We start from the raw sequence: 14,289 nt of genomic DNA, 5'->3' as shown, positions 1-14,289 counted from the left end.
TCGTGGAATCCGCCTGAACGGCTATGCTGCAAAGTTAAGAAAGTACTAATGGCTTCGTTAATGCCGTGCAATCGGTCGGAGAACGGAGCTCGAATTTTCAGCTCTTCACCGCAAAAGCGTAATATCTGCCAGTCTGCTTGTAGAGGCGATTTTGTGGTCGTAGATGACGCGTTATTTCGAGTTCGATCAAAAATTAGGCGACACTCGGCGATTGGCCCAGAAACGTTTGACGACGAATAGAGAAAAAGCGAGAGATCACCAAACGGCACGTTGCGATTGTAACGGGCTGTATGGTCGGGTAAATTTATTCATCGGATTATTCAAATTGAAAGCCGTACACGCCAGAGGTATTGCGGTTTCGTAGTTATCGGCGTTTGGCGTGCCAAGGCTGAAGCGAAACTGAAGGGAAAGGTAGCCGAGGATACATCATCGTGGACGACCAACAATTTCATCCCTTTCGAAGAGGATGATGAGTAGCGCGTAGGCGAAATTAAGAGGATCTGGTGTTCGACCCACGCAAACAGGAACATTTTTCGGATTGTCAGTGGAAATGATTGGACTCTTGTAATAAAAAGCAACGAACGGTGAGAACGAGTGTGGTGTATCTCTTTCATAAATGATATAGTTTAGAAGGGGGAATTGTAGCTTGAATTTATGAAGGCTAAAATAAACAAATGGCCGAGTATTTGTCCACTGAATAATGAAAATGAGCGTGATATATCCTTTGTAGAATATAAACTTTAGCGTGAGATATCGTAGTTTAAGTTCGTAATAATCAATAGATAAGATAAGCAAATTGTCAAACAGTTGTACAATTTTGCAATTTAAAATGTGATATCATAGCTGAAATTCGTAAACAACAGTGGTTAAAATAAGCAAATTATCAAATATGTTTCAATTGCTACGGCTATTTCCGTGCATGACATAGTCGCTATTCGTAGCCACTTACTGTTTTAAATTCGTCCAGATTATAGAGTTCAACAACCTGTCGTAATATTAGGTTTCTCATATCTTCCCGCCTATTTCTTTTTTTCGTGACACATTTGGTTAAAATAACGTTAACCCGATTTTATTAGAAAATGATCGTACACTGTATTTAATTTACCTCGTGGCAACCGCTACGATCGCTAGCCGGGGTCCCATAGTTTCAGATGAGTTCCAAAACACTAATATCAGTAGCACACGAAGTTCCCAGATGATCAACCATATTGCCGGTAACTGTGACCAAACATGCCTTAACTTTACCGATCAAACGACAATCGTAGTCGTTAGCTGACGATACTTAAAAACGCAACACAACATGTCGCGTTAACAAATTTCGTCCTGTAACAAACTGATCGACAATAACAGTATTCCATTTAGCTAGCTCAGATCAGATTACTATACAAGATAAAAGAAAAAAAAATAAACGAAAATCGGTTACGATTGATCGTATCATCGTTTATAGAGCTATGAAACGAGAGTAGGTGGAGTCAAGCATCGAAATCGACCGCTTTGTGTGTATCGTTTCCAACAGGCTCTGTCGATCCCCACGAATATCGAACAGCAGCCCGATTGCGAAGCGCGTGTACACATCAATCGGACGTTTCCAGAAACGACGACCCGTGGGACTCGTATCTTTGATTCTGGGTCATGCGATGACAAATTGATCAGAGACGCACTGTCTCTGTTCGACGACTCGAGGACGGCTACGACCGTGTTTCCAGTGACCCGGTCGGGTTTGTGCACGACTTCGATTTTCAGCTGTCAAACGCAGTCGCTGTACCGCGTCGCCTGGCTATACGTCGACGTGGATTTTTCCATGCGGAAAAACGCGTCACCATTATCGAGACACGATGAGATTACACAATTTCCGTAGCAAGAATGTCGTTCTTCGGCGTGTTTCACGATGACTACTTGATTACGAACCTCTAGATGAACCTTTTTACTGGGAAATACGAAGGAAAAAAGGGGTGGAAAAGTCGCGCGAGACAGGGTAGACTCGTCAAAATTTCGATGACAATGGGCAAGCAACCACGCGACAAACGAGTGCGTTTGTTCAACGGCGAGCGTCATCCCTGCGGCACGCTGATAATTGCCGCGGCATTCAGGTGTAATTGTTCGGATGAACAGCGGCCAATTAATTATCACGAGGCACCGACCGGGCCGCGCCGTTTTATCGGCGGCGCATGATCTACGAATACATGGTGGTTGGCAGGAATATCTATACTCAGGGACGTGTTAGCGTATGTAATAACCAAGTGGTATATACGTAGCTAGGAAAAGCAAGAGACCGATCGAACACGTGCCCTGCAATCGCACGAAATTTTAACGCGGGTCAACGATATAAAGTAAAGGGGACGTGCAAACGAATCCCATCTCGATAACAAACGGATAGACGCGTGCCGGCGCCACTTGGTTCGCCTCGACGACCTACAGTCATCGACGGATTATATTCCGATAAAATTGAAATCCGTACTTGACTTTTATAAACTCCCTCCATGATGTATCATATTATCTTCGTTACGTGTCTCGTCGAAACTTTTAATTACCTTACAGGCGACCGTTGCGTTACAGAGTAACGAATGTGTCTCATTTGTTTAATTCCCTTTATCATTATGCCGCATATTTTCCTTGTTTCTCTTACATCTCGCGGGTACGTGCATCGGGAATTTTCGTTAACTATTCGTCGAAACGCTTGTTTACCGAGCTCGGCGCGATTATGCCAAAATTCCCGAACGTATAATGAACGATCGTATCGAAATTCGGGATCGCGGTGGCTTGTATAATGGTTAAAAATCGTTGATTTGCGAACCATCGTTTCGTAGGTTGGGATATCGATGTAACGGAGCAGGATAAAAAGTACTGATCGCTGGACGATAAATATTCTGAAATTTTTGCCTCCGGTCCGATGATTATTTATCACGCCACAGAGGAGATACAACGTTATCCCTGAATTATGATGTCTGACCGGTTGATGTTCGGTTTAGATTGAAATTAATTAAAAGTATTAAACGTGATTATAACGAATGAACAGGTAATCCGTGATCGAGCTTTGTTTTAACAAGCACTTTCGAATCGTAACTTCGTGCTCCGGTTAGAACGGGTTAGTACCGGTTTGAGGAAAAAAAAAAAAATTCCGCCGGCAATTAAAATTTGGAAAATGGAACGAAAAATGTTGCACGTTGATAACATTCTGTGTGACGGTGTTTGACGATAACATTGGAAAGACGAACGTTCGAAATGGTAAAACGTGGTATTTCTAAATTAAATATCAGACAACGGTTAACCGACTGTCAGCCGGAATTCAATTTTTATCAATTTTAATATGAACGAAAAATCGAATGATTCTCTGTTATTGTTGTATTCCGTTAATGGACTGTTTCGTAATTCGCCCACAGGCTGATTCGCGACCGACCGTGACGCGATTATTTTCACTGTGAAAATAGGAGGAAAATATCGCGGAATTTATTAAAATCCCACTTTAACCTCAAACTTTTTTACTTTCCGCGGATTGAAACGTAGACTCGGTTATGAGATCGGTATTTCTCTCGCCTTTCTCCTATTTCCTTCTTATTTCTTTAAAACTCCTCGACAAGACTGCGAGAGGTTTCGTTCGGGTAAGGTGACTGTTTCGTGTGATATTTTCATTTCCCACGGCGCTAGACGGGAATAGGTTGGTAAAACGAGAGAAACATCGGCGAACGCGTTAAAGTGGCGCTTATCGATTCAAGCCGCAAAGCCGCAGCCGATCCAGGCATTTGTCAACGACGACAGGAAACGTGGCCCACATAGGACGCGTCGCGTTACCCGGACACATTTCAAAGTTCCGTGGTGCGTACAGAGTCGAGGCAGCTTGCAGGGGCAAACAGCAACGACGAAACCGAGAGGCACAAGCGCAATTATTATTACGTCCATTAGGCTTGTATTCCATTGAAATGGTTCGACTGGTAACGACCAGGCTGAGGTTATTATCCTATTGAGCTCGTAAGCAGTTGAGCCGCACGATGTCGTACGACCGTCTTACGACATCCTCCCCCTGGTCGAGCAAACGGAACATGGCGCGACAAGAAACGTCCGCCTCCTCCTTGCTAACGTCGTCTAACTCGTTCAACGAGAAACACGAACGCGACGTGTAACGAGCGGGGCCGTTTTCTTAAAGGGTGCGAGCACCACGATTCACTGCCGGAACGAAAGCCAAGGAGGAAGTTGGTGTGCCCGGACAGGACGGGATAAGGCGGATGGGGATTGCTTTCGTACTCGAAATATCGTGGTTGACAGTGTCTAAAATTTAAAGGTGTATTTTAGTCTGAATTGTTCGCTGAAGACGGGATATCGCTGCGTTAAAAACTCGAGAGCGATCATCTTCTCTTCGTTCCGTCTGAAGAACTCGCACGATGAAGATGCAACGTGGTCCGATTCAAGCGTAAGCCAGACGAATAAAAGTTAATTGAGAGGTCGATGAAACGATTAAACGAACGCTTCGTCGGCTGACTGGCGCGTTTCTCGACGTGACCACGTTGAACGTGTTCGCGTCACTCGATAAGGAACAAGGGGGAACACTTCACCGAGGAGAAATTGTCGCGTAAATTGCAACGCGAGAAACGTGTTCACGTATGTTATTAGAGCGCCGAAGCGAACATGTCCGTGGATATATTCGATTCGAGTGATAGAAGATCGAACATCGTCGATCGGCGTGCTGCTTTGGTCGTTGAAGATAGGAAGTACGTACGTCGCGCGGGGCCGTCCCGACCAAGAATTTCAATATCGATCACCGCTCACGCCGAGTCTCGAATAAAATTGTCGCAGCAACAACGATGAAAGTGGAAGAAAGCGAATTGATCGAGTTTTATTAAAGCGTTTCTCAATCGTTTAACGCGTGCTCATCCTCTCATCTTCCTTCTCCTCGACAACATGCCACCGTTCCCTTTGTCGTCGTAAAACGGCTACCGTAATAATTGCCAGCAACGGGTATATTTTTTTTTTTTTCGTTGCATCGACGAAACGGTATTACCGTCGTAAAAGAAGCGGAAGAGAAAAAAAAACAGAGAATAGAGGAGGAAGAAGAAGGATATAGTCTCACCTGGTCATAACAGTGGCATCACGTGTACTAACAGCTATATATGCTCTAAAAACGCAATAATAAATTGCTGTACTGGCTATAGTTTTATCGTTTCATTTACGGTGACGACTTCTTGGTCTCCGCTCTTCTAATCCGATGGGACTATAAAGATAAATAAGGACGGTTCGAAGGTAAACGGGCGGAGCAGCGTACAGCCGTCTGCAAGGTCGTTAAACAATCCTCGGCTAGAGGACTAGGCGGTGCGCGAAAGCGAAGAGAAAGAGACAGAAAGAAAAGGGCGGGGTAGGGAGAAAAGTTAAATAACGAACTTAGACGCTTTTTACTTCTTATCGACAACCAACCCTGGAATATCATTGCGACGCCGTAAGTGCGTTATCGCCGCTCCGCTATTAATTCTACCCTTTATTTTCCCCTCTGATCCGTAATTCGACTATCGACTGTTCTGCCCCCGTTGCTCTGCCGGCGGTCCAAGTCATAATTTACGACAGCTCGTTCTCGTGCAATCAACCGTAAAGTTTAACGTGGTAATGTAGTTCCACGCTTACATAAGGCACCTGGGGTGATTTTTACGCGACGAAGAGGGTTCAGTTATAGTATAGTGCGAGGAAAGTATATTGCGTGGATTAGGAACCGTTTGTAATTATTGGAATCGCTTTATTTCTTTTTTTTTTCTTTTTTTTCCCATCGTGAAGAGTACTTGGAATAAAATTATTTTCTGCAATTCTTTCGGCATCGAATATTTTTCGGTACGTGGGAAAAACGTTTTACACTATTAATGATAGAATCGTGTTTTCTCTAAGGCTTTTATAGACAGAACGTAACAAATATTAGAATTGGTCTTACTCGGAAGAAGTACATTTATAGCTTTGTTAGTAACTTGTTGCTTTGCAGTTTTATCGTTTATTTAATTACTAACTTGTTGAAATACAATATCGCGTTACGTAAAACGAAGGAATACAAAATTATTTCGTTTCTGCTTTCAGCACGAGAACAAGAGGCGTAGCAAGATCAACGCCATCTATAATCTGGCTATCGTTGCTACTGACGCTAGGAACGAGGGTAACGTCATCAGCGACGAACATAACGAACGTGTCACCATTGGCCTCGACGGTGAAGCCGATCACGACCACGGAAGTAGTTTATCAGCGATTCGCGATTGAACCGATGGATCAGACCGCCGTGATTGGCAGCCGAGTGACGCTTCCTTGCCGGGTCCTCGACCAGAAGGGACCTATTCAATGGACAAAGGACGACTTCGGTCTTGGCGCCGTCAGAAACCTCACGGGATACGAGCGTTACGCCATGATCGGCAGCGATGAAGAGGGTAAGTGAAATTCACTTAACTAACTCGATCCAATATAAAGATCATAGGAGAAAAATGCAATAAGTCACAATTTTTATGTTTTATAGAAGTAGAATTTAAAAATTCAACATGTTGTCTGTTAATTTTACATTACCAATTTTTCTCATTTTATATGGTTTTAATATTAAATGCAATGTGTATTTGACACTTTTTTAGATATTTGAAAGATACTGATTATCATAAGATTATACCACTGATTTGTTATGAAACTTTGTAGATTTACCAGCTATTTTTAAAAAGTTGTATGTTTGGATTTAAGACATCTCTCTCCAACTATGTAAGTATATGAAAATACTCTCTTCTTGCCGGCAAATAGCATCAGAACTAGAAAATCAAAACGAACAAACTTATCATGTATTTTCTCTTTGGTCTTCATATACCTATAGAAATTTCTCTGTTCTATTCTTACCTGTATAGCTAAATCTAAGATTAGAATATTATAGTCTCAGCTATATATTACTAGGCCGATATACATATATGCGTGAAAATAAAGCTTGCATGCGGGAATGAGTGGAGCGAGTTTCACGAGAACGCATGTTTGTAAGTTCCCAATCGATTTGCATAACGATTATGGAGTATACGTGATTGGTTATTTCCTGATAGAGCCAGTACAATTATAAATATAGACACGCCTACGGACCGAAAAAAATCTACGAATAAGATCGTAATGTAATAACTAAACCGCAAATTTTTATGCATTTATTGGAAAATTTAAAGCTGCGAAAATGCACAGAATGCAAGTAATATCGAAAAATACTATATATAATATAGTATTTATATAATACATACAAATATGTATAATGTTAATCAATAGCTATTTAAAGTAAAACACTGGTTAGAATATTTAACGAATGAAACTTGAAAATCAATAGTGTTCGAAAAATACAAATTTACATAGATATCCGGGATCTAATAACAGCATTATTATCATGTTGTTAGTCATCCTCTTAGTTTTCCATACTACACTATGTATATGCGCGTGAAACCTCGCGAACTTTCGTGACGCCTACGAGAATTAATGAGGATTGTAATGATGAGAATTAATGAGAAAATTTTTATACGAAGATGACTTCCCGTCGTTCGGTGAAAATTCGGTAGTCGAGATCTCTCCGATGCATATTCTAATTAAAAAGGACAGTCAAATAGTCTGATATCGAGCAAAGCAATTGGCCAAATGCCCTCTGTATCGCCGCTTGTTTTTAATCCGCTACGACTGACTAGAAAATCCATCCTTTCTTCTTTCGTGCAGTCTGTAAAAAGGAAGGGAACGAAGCGTTCCACTTTTCCGATGTGTTTGTTGCGTTTAAATTACACGATGTCCTTAAGGAGAGGCGGTATCTCCGCAGGCATTCGCGAAATTGCTTTCCCCTTTGTTGCACGTAGGAGACGAGGAAGGAACAGCGATATTGGAAAATGCTTATGTGCACGAACAAATTGAAACTCCGTATTTGCAAACAAGCGGGACAAGAAAACGGCCAAGACGTTGTTCTCCCTGTTTCGGTCTCTCCTTTATTTCTTCGGTCGTACAAGAGGAGGCTCTTTTTCGGTTTAAGCTAAACTTACTTCCGCGAGGCCCACGTATTTAAAGTTTCTCCGAAACTAGGAGATTACCGTTTCGTTTGCCTAATTCTGAATTTCACGGCGTTGCGATAAACCCTCCCCCCCTCCTCTCTTCCGAAGTCTAAACTCATTCCGGGGATAAAGCTTCGGCTCAGGATAACGACCCACCCTAGCGAACCGTCCGATGAAATTAACCGCAGATTTCGAGGGGAAAGCCAGAGAAGTGTCGATATAATCGAATCGAATACGCGTCCACAGATATGCCGTACGAAGGATAAAAAATGAAAAAGAAAATAGTTCCCTTTTCATCCATCGTATTCAGCACCGTATTTCGCGATGCAAGGGATCAGTGTGGGAATATATATCCAACTGAATGACCGGTAACAGACGTACGGATGCAAAGGGTAGAACATATTTTCAGGGGTGAGTTAGAAATCGAATGAATCTCGATGGAGGCTTGGTCGCGTTCGACCGACAGCGCCATTTCCTTCGCGCTCGTTTTCCGTTTTTTCCCCGGCGCCGTTGGCCAGCGGCGGCACGCAGCTGCGATACACGACGGGTCAGTTTGCACGGACCAAATTCAATTTCCTGCGGCCTATTGATTTTTTCCTTTTTTTCTTTTTTTTTTTTTTAGCTGTTCTTTTTGCCTTTTTCCCGTAGCGTCGTGGAATTGCGAAAAAGAAGGAAGAACGAAAAAAATATGAGCGACTGAGTGAGTAGGAAAGAAAGGTAAAACGAAAGGGGTGAGAAGAAGAGGAAAAGTTGCACGATGCGACGAAATATTTTATGTAGAGCGTGTACACGGGTCGGTTCGGGAGGTCGAATCGTCGTGCGAAATTCATACGGGACGGACGACGAACGACCTGACGTTTCACACAGAATGGAATCGTACGTTCGCCCATCTTGTTTCGTTCATGACTCTTCGCGTAACGTTTTAACTCGATTGTATTTCGATATATACATGGGCGAATCGAACGGTGAAATAAATAAAAGAAAAAAATATCTATACGTGTATTTCAAAAGAAGAAGCAAGATTGGGTGGTAGAGGATCATAGAATGCAAGACGTGGCCGAAGTGTGGAGGGAAAAATTCAAATGGATTCCCTTCGAACATTATTTGGAATAACAGTATACTCGCGAGAGCAAAGTTCGAAGCGGGAAAGTCGCGGAGAGAGTCGATAACGCGGTGGTATTAATGGGCCGCAAGCGGCAAGTTAAATTGCCTTTTTAACGAGTTCCGAAAAATGTGTGCTCCGCTGACGTAACATTTGCTCGTCCGCGTTCGAGCGTTCATCGTAGCATCGCGTCGTGGCCCGGAGCGAGCGTTGCTCTCGAACGAACGCAGTCAGCCATCAACGAGGCGGGTACGTTGAAGGGTGGTATCGGTCAGGGTTGGAATTAACGACGATTCACCGGCGAAAGTTTTCTTTGGTTCGTTCGAGATCGCTGAATCGGTAAAATTGAAAGGCCCCCGAGGGATCTTTTTCAGGCCGTATCAGGCAATTGGAAATTGGCCGGTTACGCTCATCCAGCAAGGATGGACCGACCGTTTATTCGATTACCTGCCAATTAACCACCGTGCGCGGCCGCAAAGAATTCCTTTGGCAGAACGCGGAACGGCCAATCTAATCGATTCGCAGCCGCAGGCTATTTTGCACGGCGTCGCTCGTGCTGGCCGACAGATTTAGCAATTTCTCCGTGACCGACGTGCGGCTGCGAATGTGTGTCATTGCGCGGCCATCCTACCGATACCGTAATATCATAATACACGGGGAACTATCGTGGCTGCTCGGTCGCGATTTAATGAGCGAACGCGCGCACGCGTCGTTCTGTCGCGTTTTCGTGTTCGTCTCGGCTCGACAGCTAAATTCACGCGACGCTTTTTCCCTCCTCTCGTCCGTATCTAATGCCGCAAAAAGCGAGGCTACAAAAAGCTGCAACGTTTCGAGGTTTATCCAGTGAAAAATTTCCACGTTCCGCCACGATAAAACATCGCTTGCCGTACGGTACACGCGTATCGGCCAGAGCTTTGGCCCTTTTTCCCTCTCCTCGATACCAGTTACGCCATACGCTCTCCTTTGCCTTCTATTTACACGCTGCTACCCATTTCGCGCGGCAAGGATTAGTCCAACAACCGATTCTACGATACACACTCTATGCGCATTTTCTCTCTCTCTCTCTCTCTCTCTCTCTCTCTCTCTCTCTCTCTCTCTCTCTCTCTCTCTCTCTCTCTCTCTCTCTCTCTCTCTCTCTCTCTCTCTCTCTCTCTCTCTCTCTCTCTCTCTCTCTCTCTCTCTCTCTCTCTCTCTCTCTCTCTCTCTCTCTCTCTCTCTCTCTCTCTCTCTCTCTCTCTCTCTCTCTCTCTCTCTCTCTCTCTCTCTCTCTCTCTCTCTCTCTCTCTCTCTCTCTCTCTCTCTCTCTCTCTCTCTCTCTCTCTCTCTCTCTCTCTCTCTCTCTCTCTCTCTCTCTCTCTCTCTCTCTCTCTCTCTCTCTCTCTCTCTCTCTCTCTCTCTCTCTCTCTCTCTCTCTCTCTCTCTCTCTCTCTCTCTCTCTCTCTCTCTCTCTCTCTCTCTCTCTCTCTCTCTCTCTCTCTCTCTCTCTCTCTCTCTCTCTCTCTCTCTCTCTCTCTCTCTCTCTCTCTCTCTCTCTCTCTCTCTCTCTCTCTCTCTCTCTCTCTCTCTCTCTCTCTCTCTCTCTCTCTCTCTCTCTCTCTCTCTCTCTCTCTCTCTCTCTCTCTCTCTCTCTCTCTCTCTCTCTCTCTCTCTCTCTCTCTCTCTCTCTCTCTCTCTCTCTCTCTCTCTCTCTCTCTCTCTCTCTCTCTCTCTCTCTCTCTCTCTCTCTCTCTCTCTCTCTCTCTCTCTCTCTCTCTCTCTCTCTCTCTCTCTCTCTCTCTCTCTCTCTCTCTCTCTCTGTATCGATATTATGTAAGCAGTGCTCGCGTACAACTCACCGTATATACGTGTACGCCAAACGCGAGCGAAAGCCAGCAGCGTGGAGCGGAGCGACGTATCAACGGCACGCCATGCAGCCGCCGCCGTGTGCTCTCGTAACAATCACGCCGGCTCGAAACGATAAGATTCGTGGCAGGCGAGAGGCAATTTAAGCCAACGCCACCTGATATACAAGGTGTACCAACTCTATTATCCGAGCTATTCCCTTTACTTTTCGAGTTTCTAGACGATACGAACCTTTGGTTCGCGGAAGTTGCGTGCGTGGCCCCGTTGCACGCCGAACATTTTCGTTGCCATTAAGCTCCGATATCGGGGTCACCGCGCCGTTTTATTTCGCGCGATTTCTATTTTCAACAAAGACAGCGACTCGCGAGTACATCGTACTGTTAGTTTCCTAATTCTGTAGAGTTGTAAGAAAAACGTAGATCTTGTTATGAGAAGCCTTACCCTGCAACTTTCTTATTAGATATACCTATATAAAAATACAAGCGGTCTGCGTTCACCTAGGAAGCACCTTAGAATCATCGGCCATTCAACTTGTCTTAAAAATTCCATCGGACACTCCTACGTTCGTGGAAGAAAGAAGATATCCACTCAATGGCTCAATAGCTGTACCCGGAGCGAAAGCACTTTAGCCGATAAGGTCAGCTGGGACACCCTATACTCTTCTCCTTCAGCGAGTTTCGTTGGTAACAAGGGAAACGATGTGTTACTCTCAGTTTCCATAACATTACTGCAACCCTCACAGTGACCATTCGTACGGTAAACGTAGAACGCACACAACACGATCCGTATTGGTTCCTGTTGTTTGTCCGACGATCGACAGCGGTCTTTAACTTGGTCGAGTTCTGTTGTTGGAAAGGTAGCATCCCAGTACCGTGGCTGCAAAGTTGATAAGAGTCTGTCCCGGCAAAGTTCCCGCCGTTTAACTCCTCTTAATTCCACCGGGATTAATTAATTTAGAAGCGTTTCGTTGCAACGGAGGAAGAATCGTCGGGTTTCGGTTTTACGAATTCCCGATAGGGACACCGTAGCGTCGAATCGACCGTAAATTGTGACGCGTCCTGTTTGTTTCTTCCAGTTAACGCGAGTCTTGATTTTCTTCCCCCAAAGACAGTGTATCTTCCGTATAGAATAGAACCAAGGTATCCCTCGGTTTGTGTACAGAGAATTTCGGTTAAATAAGTTCCTTTAAACGTCGGTTCCTCCATTCTTCCGCAAATAGTACGGCACAGTGACCAAAATGTCTTCGGTACTACACAACTCGTAACTTCCCATCAGACTCGAAACACGGGAACAAATATTTTCTCCGCGTCTCGCCGTGCTTGCGATTTGCCTGCGGTAAACAAATCCTCGAGCGCAGAGTATCGAAGCTTGGAAAACTGTCGATACAAGCGGCGACGCTTCCAAAAGTCGATATCGGAAAATCGAAGGCACAGAGCACGATTCCTGCGGCTCGTCGATTTCGCTGGCTCGGTCGCGAGTTCCGACCAAGTAATCGCAATCAAGCGCGCTTAAAGATGCAAACATCGGTTCGAGAGGGTGGCGGAACTCAGCAGTTCCGGTTCCGGGACCGCACTACTACCGGTCCCTCCTAGATTGTGCCCACGACACGAGTTCGCGAACAATGGAGTTCGAACCTTCCTTACGCTCGAGTTACTCTCAATTTGCGCGGTCCCGTGCAGATTAGTAAACAGCTGCAGTGCTACGGCTGAGCAAAGCGAAGCAAAACGATAACGGAGACACGCGAAGGCGACGAAGTAACTTGCCAGCGAAGTTGAACGAGCTGTCGACAGTGTCGCAGAGCATATCGATGCATCGACGTGGTTGCGAGAGGTCTGGCTGGATGATCGGTGGCGCAGTTTCTGATTCATCCGGTCGATCGCAGCCGGTGTCATGTACGTGTCTCTATTTTTAATCGACGGAGTCGCACATATCCGTTACACGTTGCATTCTCTGCAAAATCCTCGAAAGAAATAAGTACGCGACGTGTGTTGGCCGGGCTACGCCGAACCCGCGGATAACTTTAAATTAGTTCCGAAACATTTGTCGCGTATACGCTGCACCCGGCTAATGCAGCCCGCTGGAGATCGATAGGGGAGATCGCGGAATGTTGGAAATGGCCGTGTTACGAGGATGAGGGTAGCGCTAATCGCTTGGCAGCCGCGTCAAGCTGCAACCGGTTGCCCCACCGGATGTCCTTCGATCTGTCTCTAAGCGGGGATTAGAAGAGGACAGGGTCGATCGCGGAGAGGATCGGTAACTAAGATCAATATATATCTCCTACAGGATACGTCCGCGGACAGCTCGTTCGGCGAACGAGGCATTATCGTGATCATATCGAGAAGGACGTTGCAGCCATTGCCAGTACCTCCCATTGGCTTATATCTATAGGCGATTAAATTTCTAACAACTTTTTCTTCTTTCTTCTACCGTGTCTTATTTGCCCATTAATCAGACGAGATAGTTTTTATCTCTGAAACATGCCTCGATTTCGTGATCACTCGTCGTAGTTCGTTCGTGCTCTCGTTCACGAACTCGAGAAGAGGACGATGGAGTTCGCGTCTGGCCTCGCGTAGAAATGGATTGCACCACAGTTGCGGTGCGGCAGTCCCGTAACAGGATGCGAAACCGGCACGACCGGCTTCGTCGGTTTCCGCGGAGATTGACGAGAAATCATCGAGGAAGGCCGCCGTTCGTGTACGAAGAACGAAACGCTACGCGGACCTGAATATCATCATCCCTTTCTCCAGCTGTTTCTACCGTAAGACTGTGAAAGGAGCGTAATTTTCTACGGCCACTTAACGTCGCAATGGTTGTTTATTTATTAAGCTAAATCCGCAAAGAGAACAGATCGTCGAACACAGCAGCATAAAATAAAAGCCCTTGAAACGGTGATTTCCTATAAATAAGCGAGTTATTGCTCGTTAATACCTGGTGGAACGCTATGCCAGGACTGATGGTTTCGAGCGTGCTTTTATTCATCCGGCTCGTTATCGATCGGGGCCCAATAAATACGATTAATTAACATCGGTATCTTTACATTTGCCGGGTAACAGAGAAATTTGTGGTCGGAACGAGGCAATCTACGAACGCGATCCCACACGGGCATAAATTTTCTAACTGACGTGTATATTAATTGCCGCGGCTCTATAGCCTTACCAAGGTAATCCAAGGATTTTTCGATCGGCTGGCCAACCGGTCGATTGGAGTATCAATTACCCGCGTCCGCGCAGCTTAGACGGTGGCAGGGCTGCGCGAACGGCAGCAGAAAACGGCAGCAACATCGTCAGCAAGCTCGGTAGGAGCGGTGGTTGCGGGTCGAGCAACCTGCACGACCGGCTCCGCCCGCTT

General features: G+C 45.3%; 1 protein-coding gene across 7 annotated transcripts in view; it reads left to right on the top strand.

The window, feature by feature from the left end:
• LOC100746284 (irregular chiasm C-roughest protein-like) overlaps window positions 1–14,289 on the top strand; it is a 162,587-nt gene that overhangs the window by 99,793 nt on the left and 48,505 nt on the right. For 5 of the 7 annotated variants that reach the window (XM_033324507.1, XM_024372150.2, XM_024372152.2 and 2 more), the window contains exon 2: window positions 6,046–6,386. In XM_033324507.1, the coding sequence (XP_033180398.1) occupies window positions 6,046–6,386 (341 nt within the window). Of the gene's footprint in view, window positions 1–4,047; window positions 4,406–4,476; window positions 5,426–6,045; window positions 6,387–14,289 lie in introns of those variants that run through there. The other 2 variants (XM_033324506.1, XM_033324508.1) reach the window with 2 other exon arrangements.

This window comes from Bombus impatiens, unplaced genomic scaffold, assembly GCF_000188095.3.
Source record: "Bombus impatiens unplaced genomic scaffold, BIMP_2.2 scf_3474, whole genome shotgun sequence".
NCBI lineage: Eukaryota > Metazoa > Arthropoda > Insecta > Hymenoptera > Apidae > Bombus > Bombus impatiens.
The sequence above is the reverse complement of the archived record's forward strand: the minus strand, read 5'-3'. Positions and strand labels throughout refer to the sequence as shown.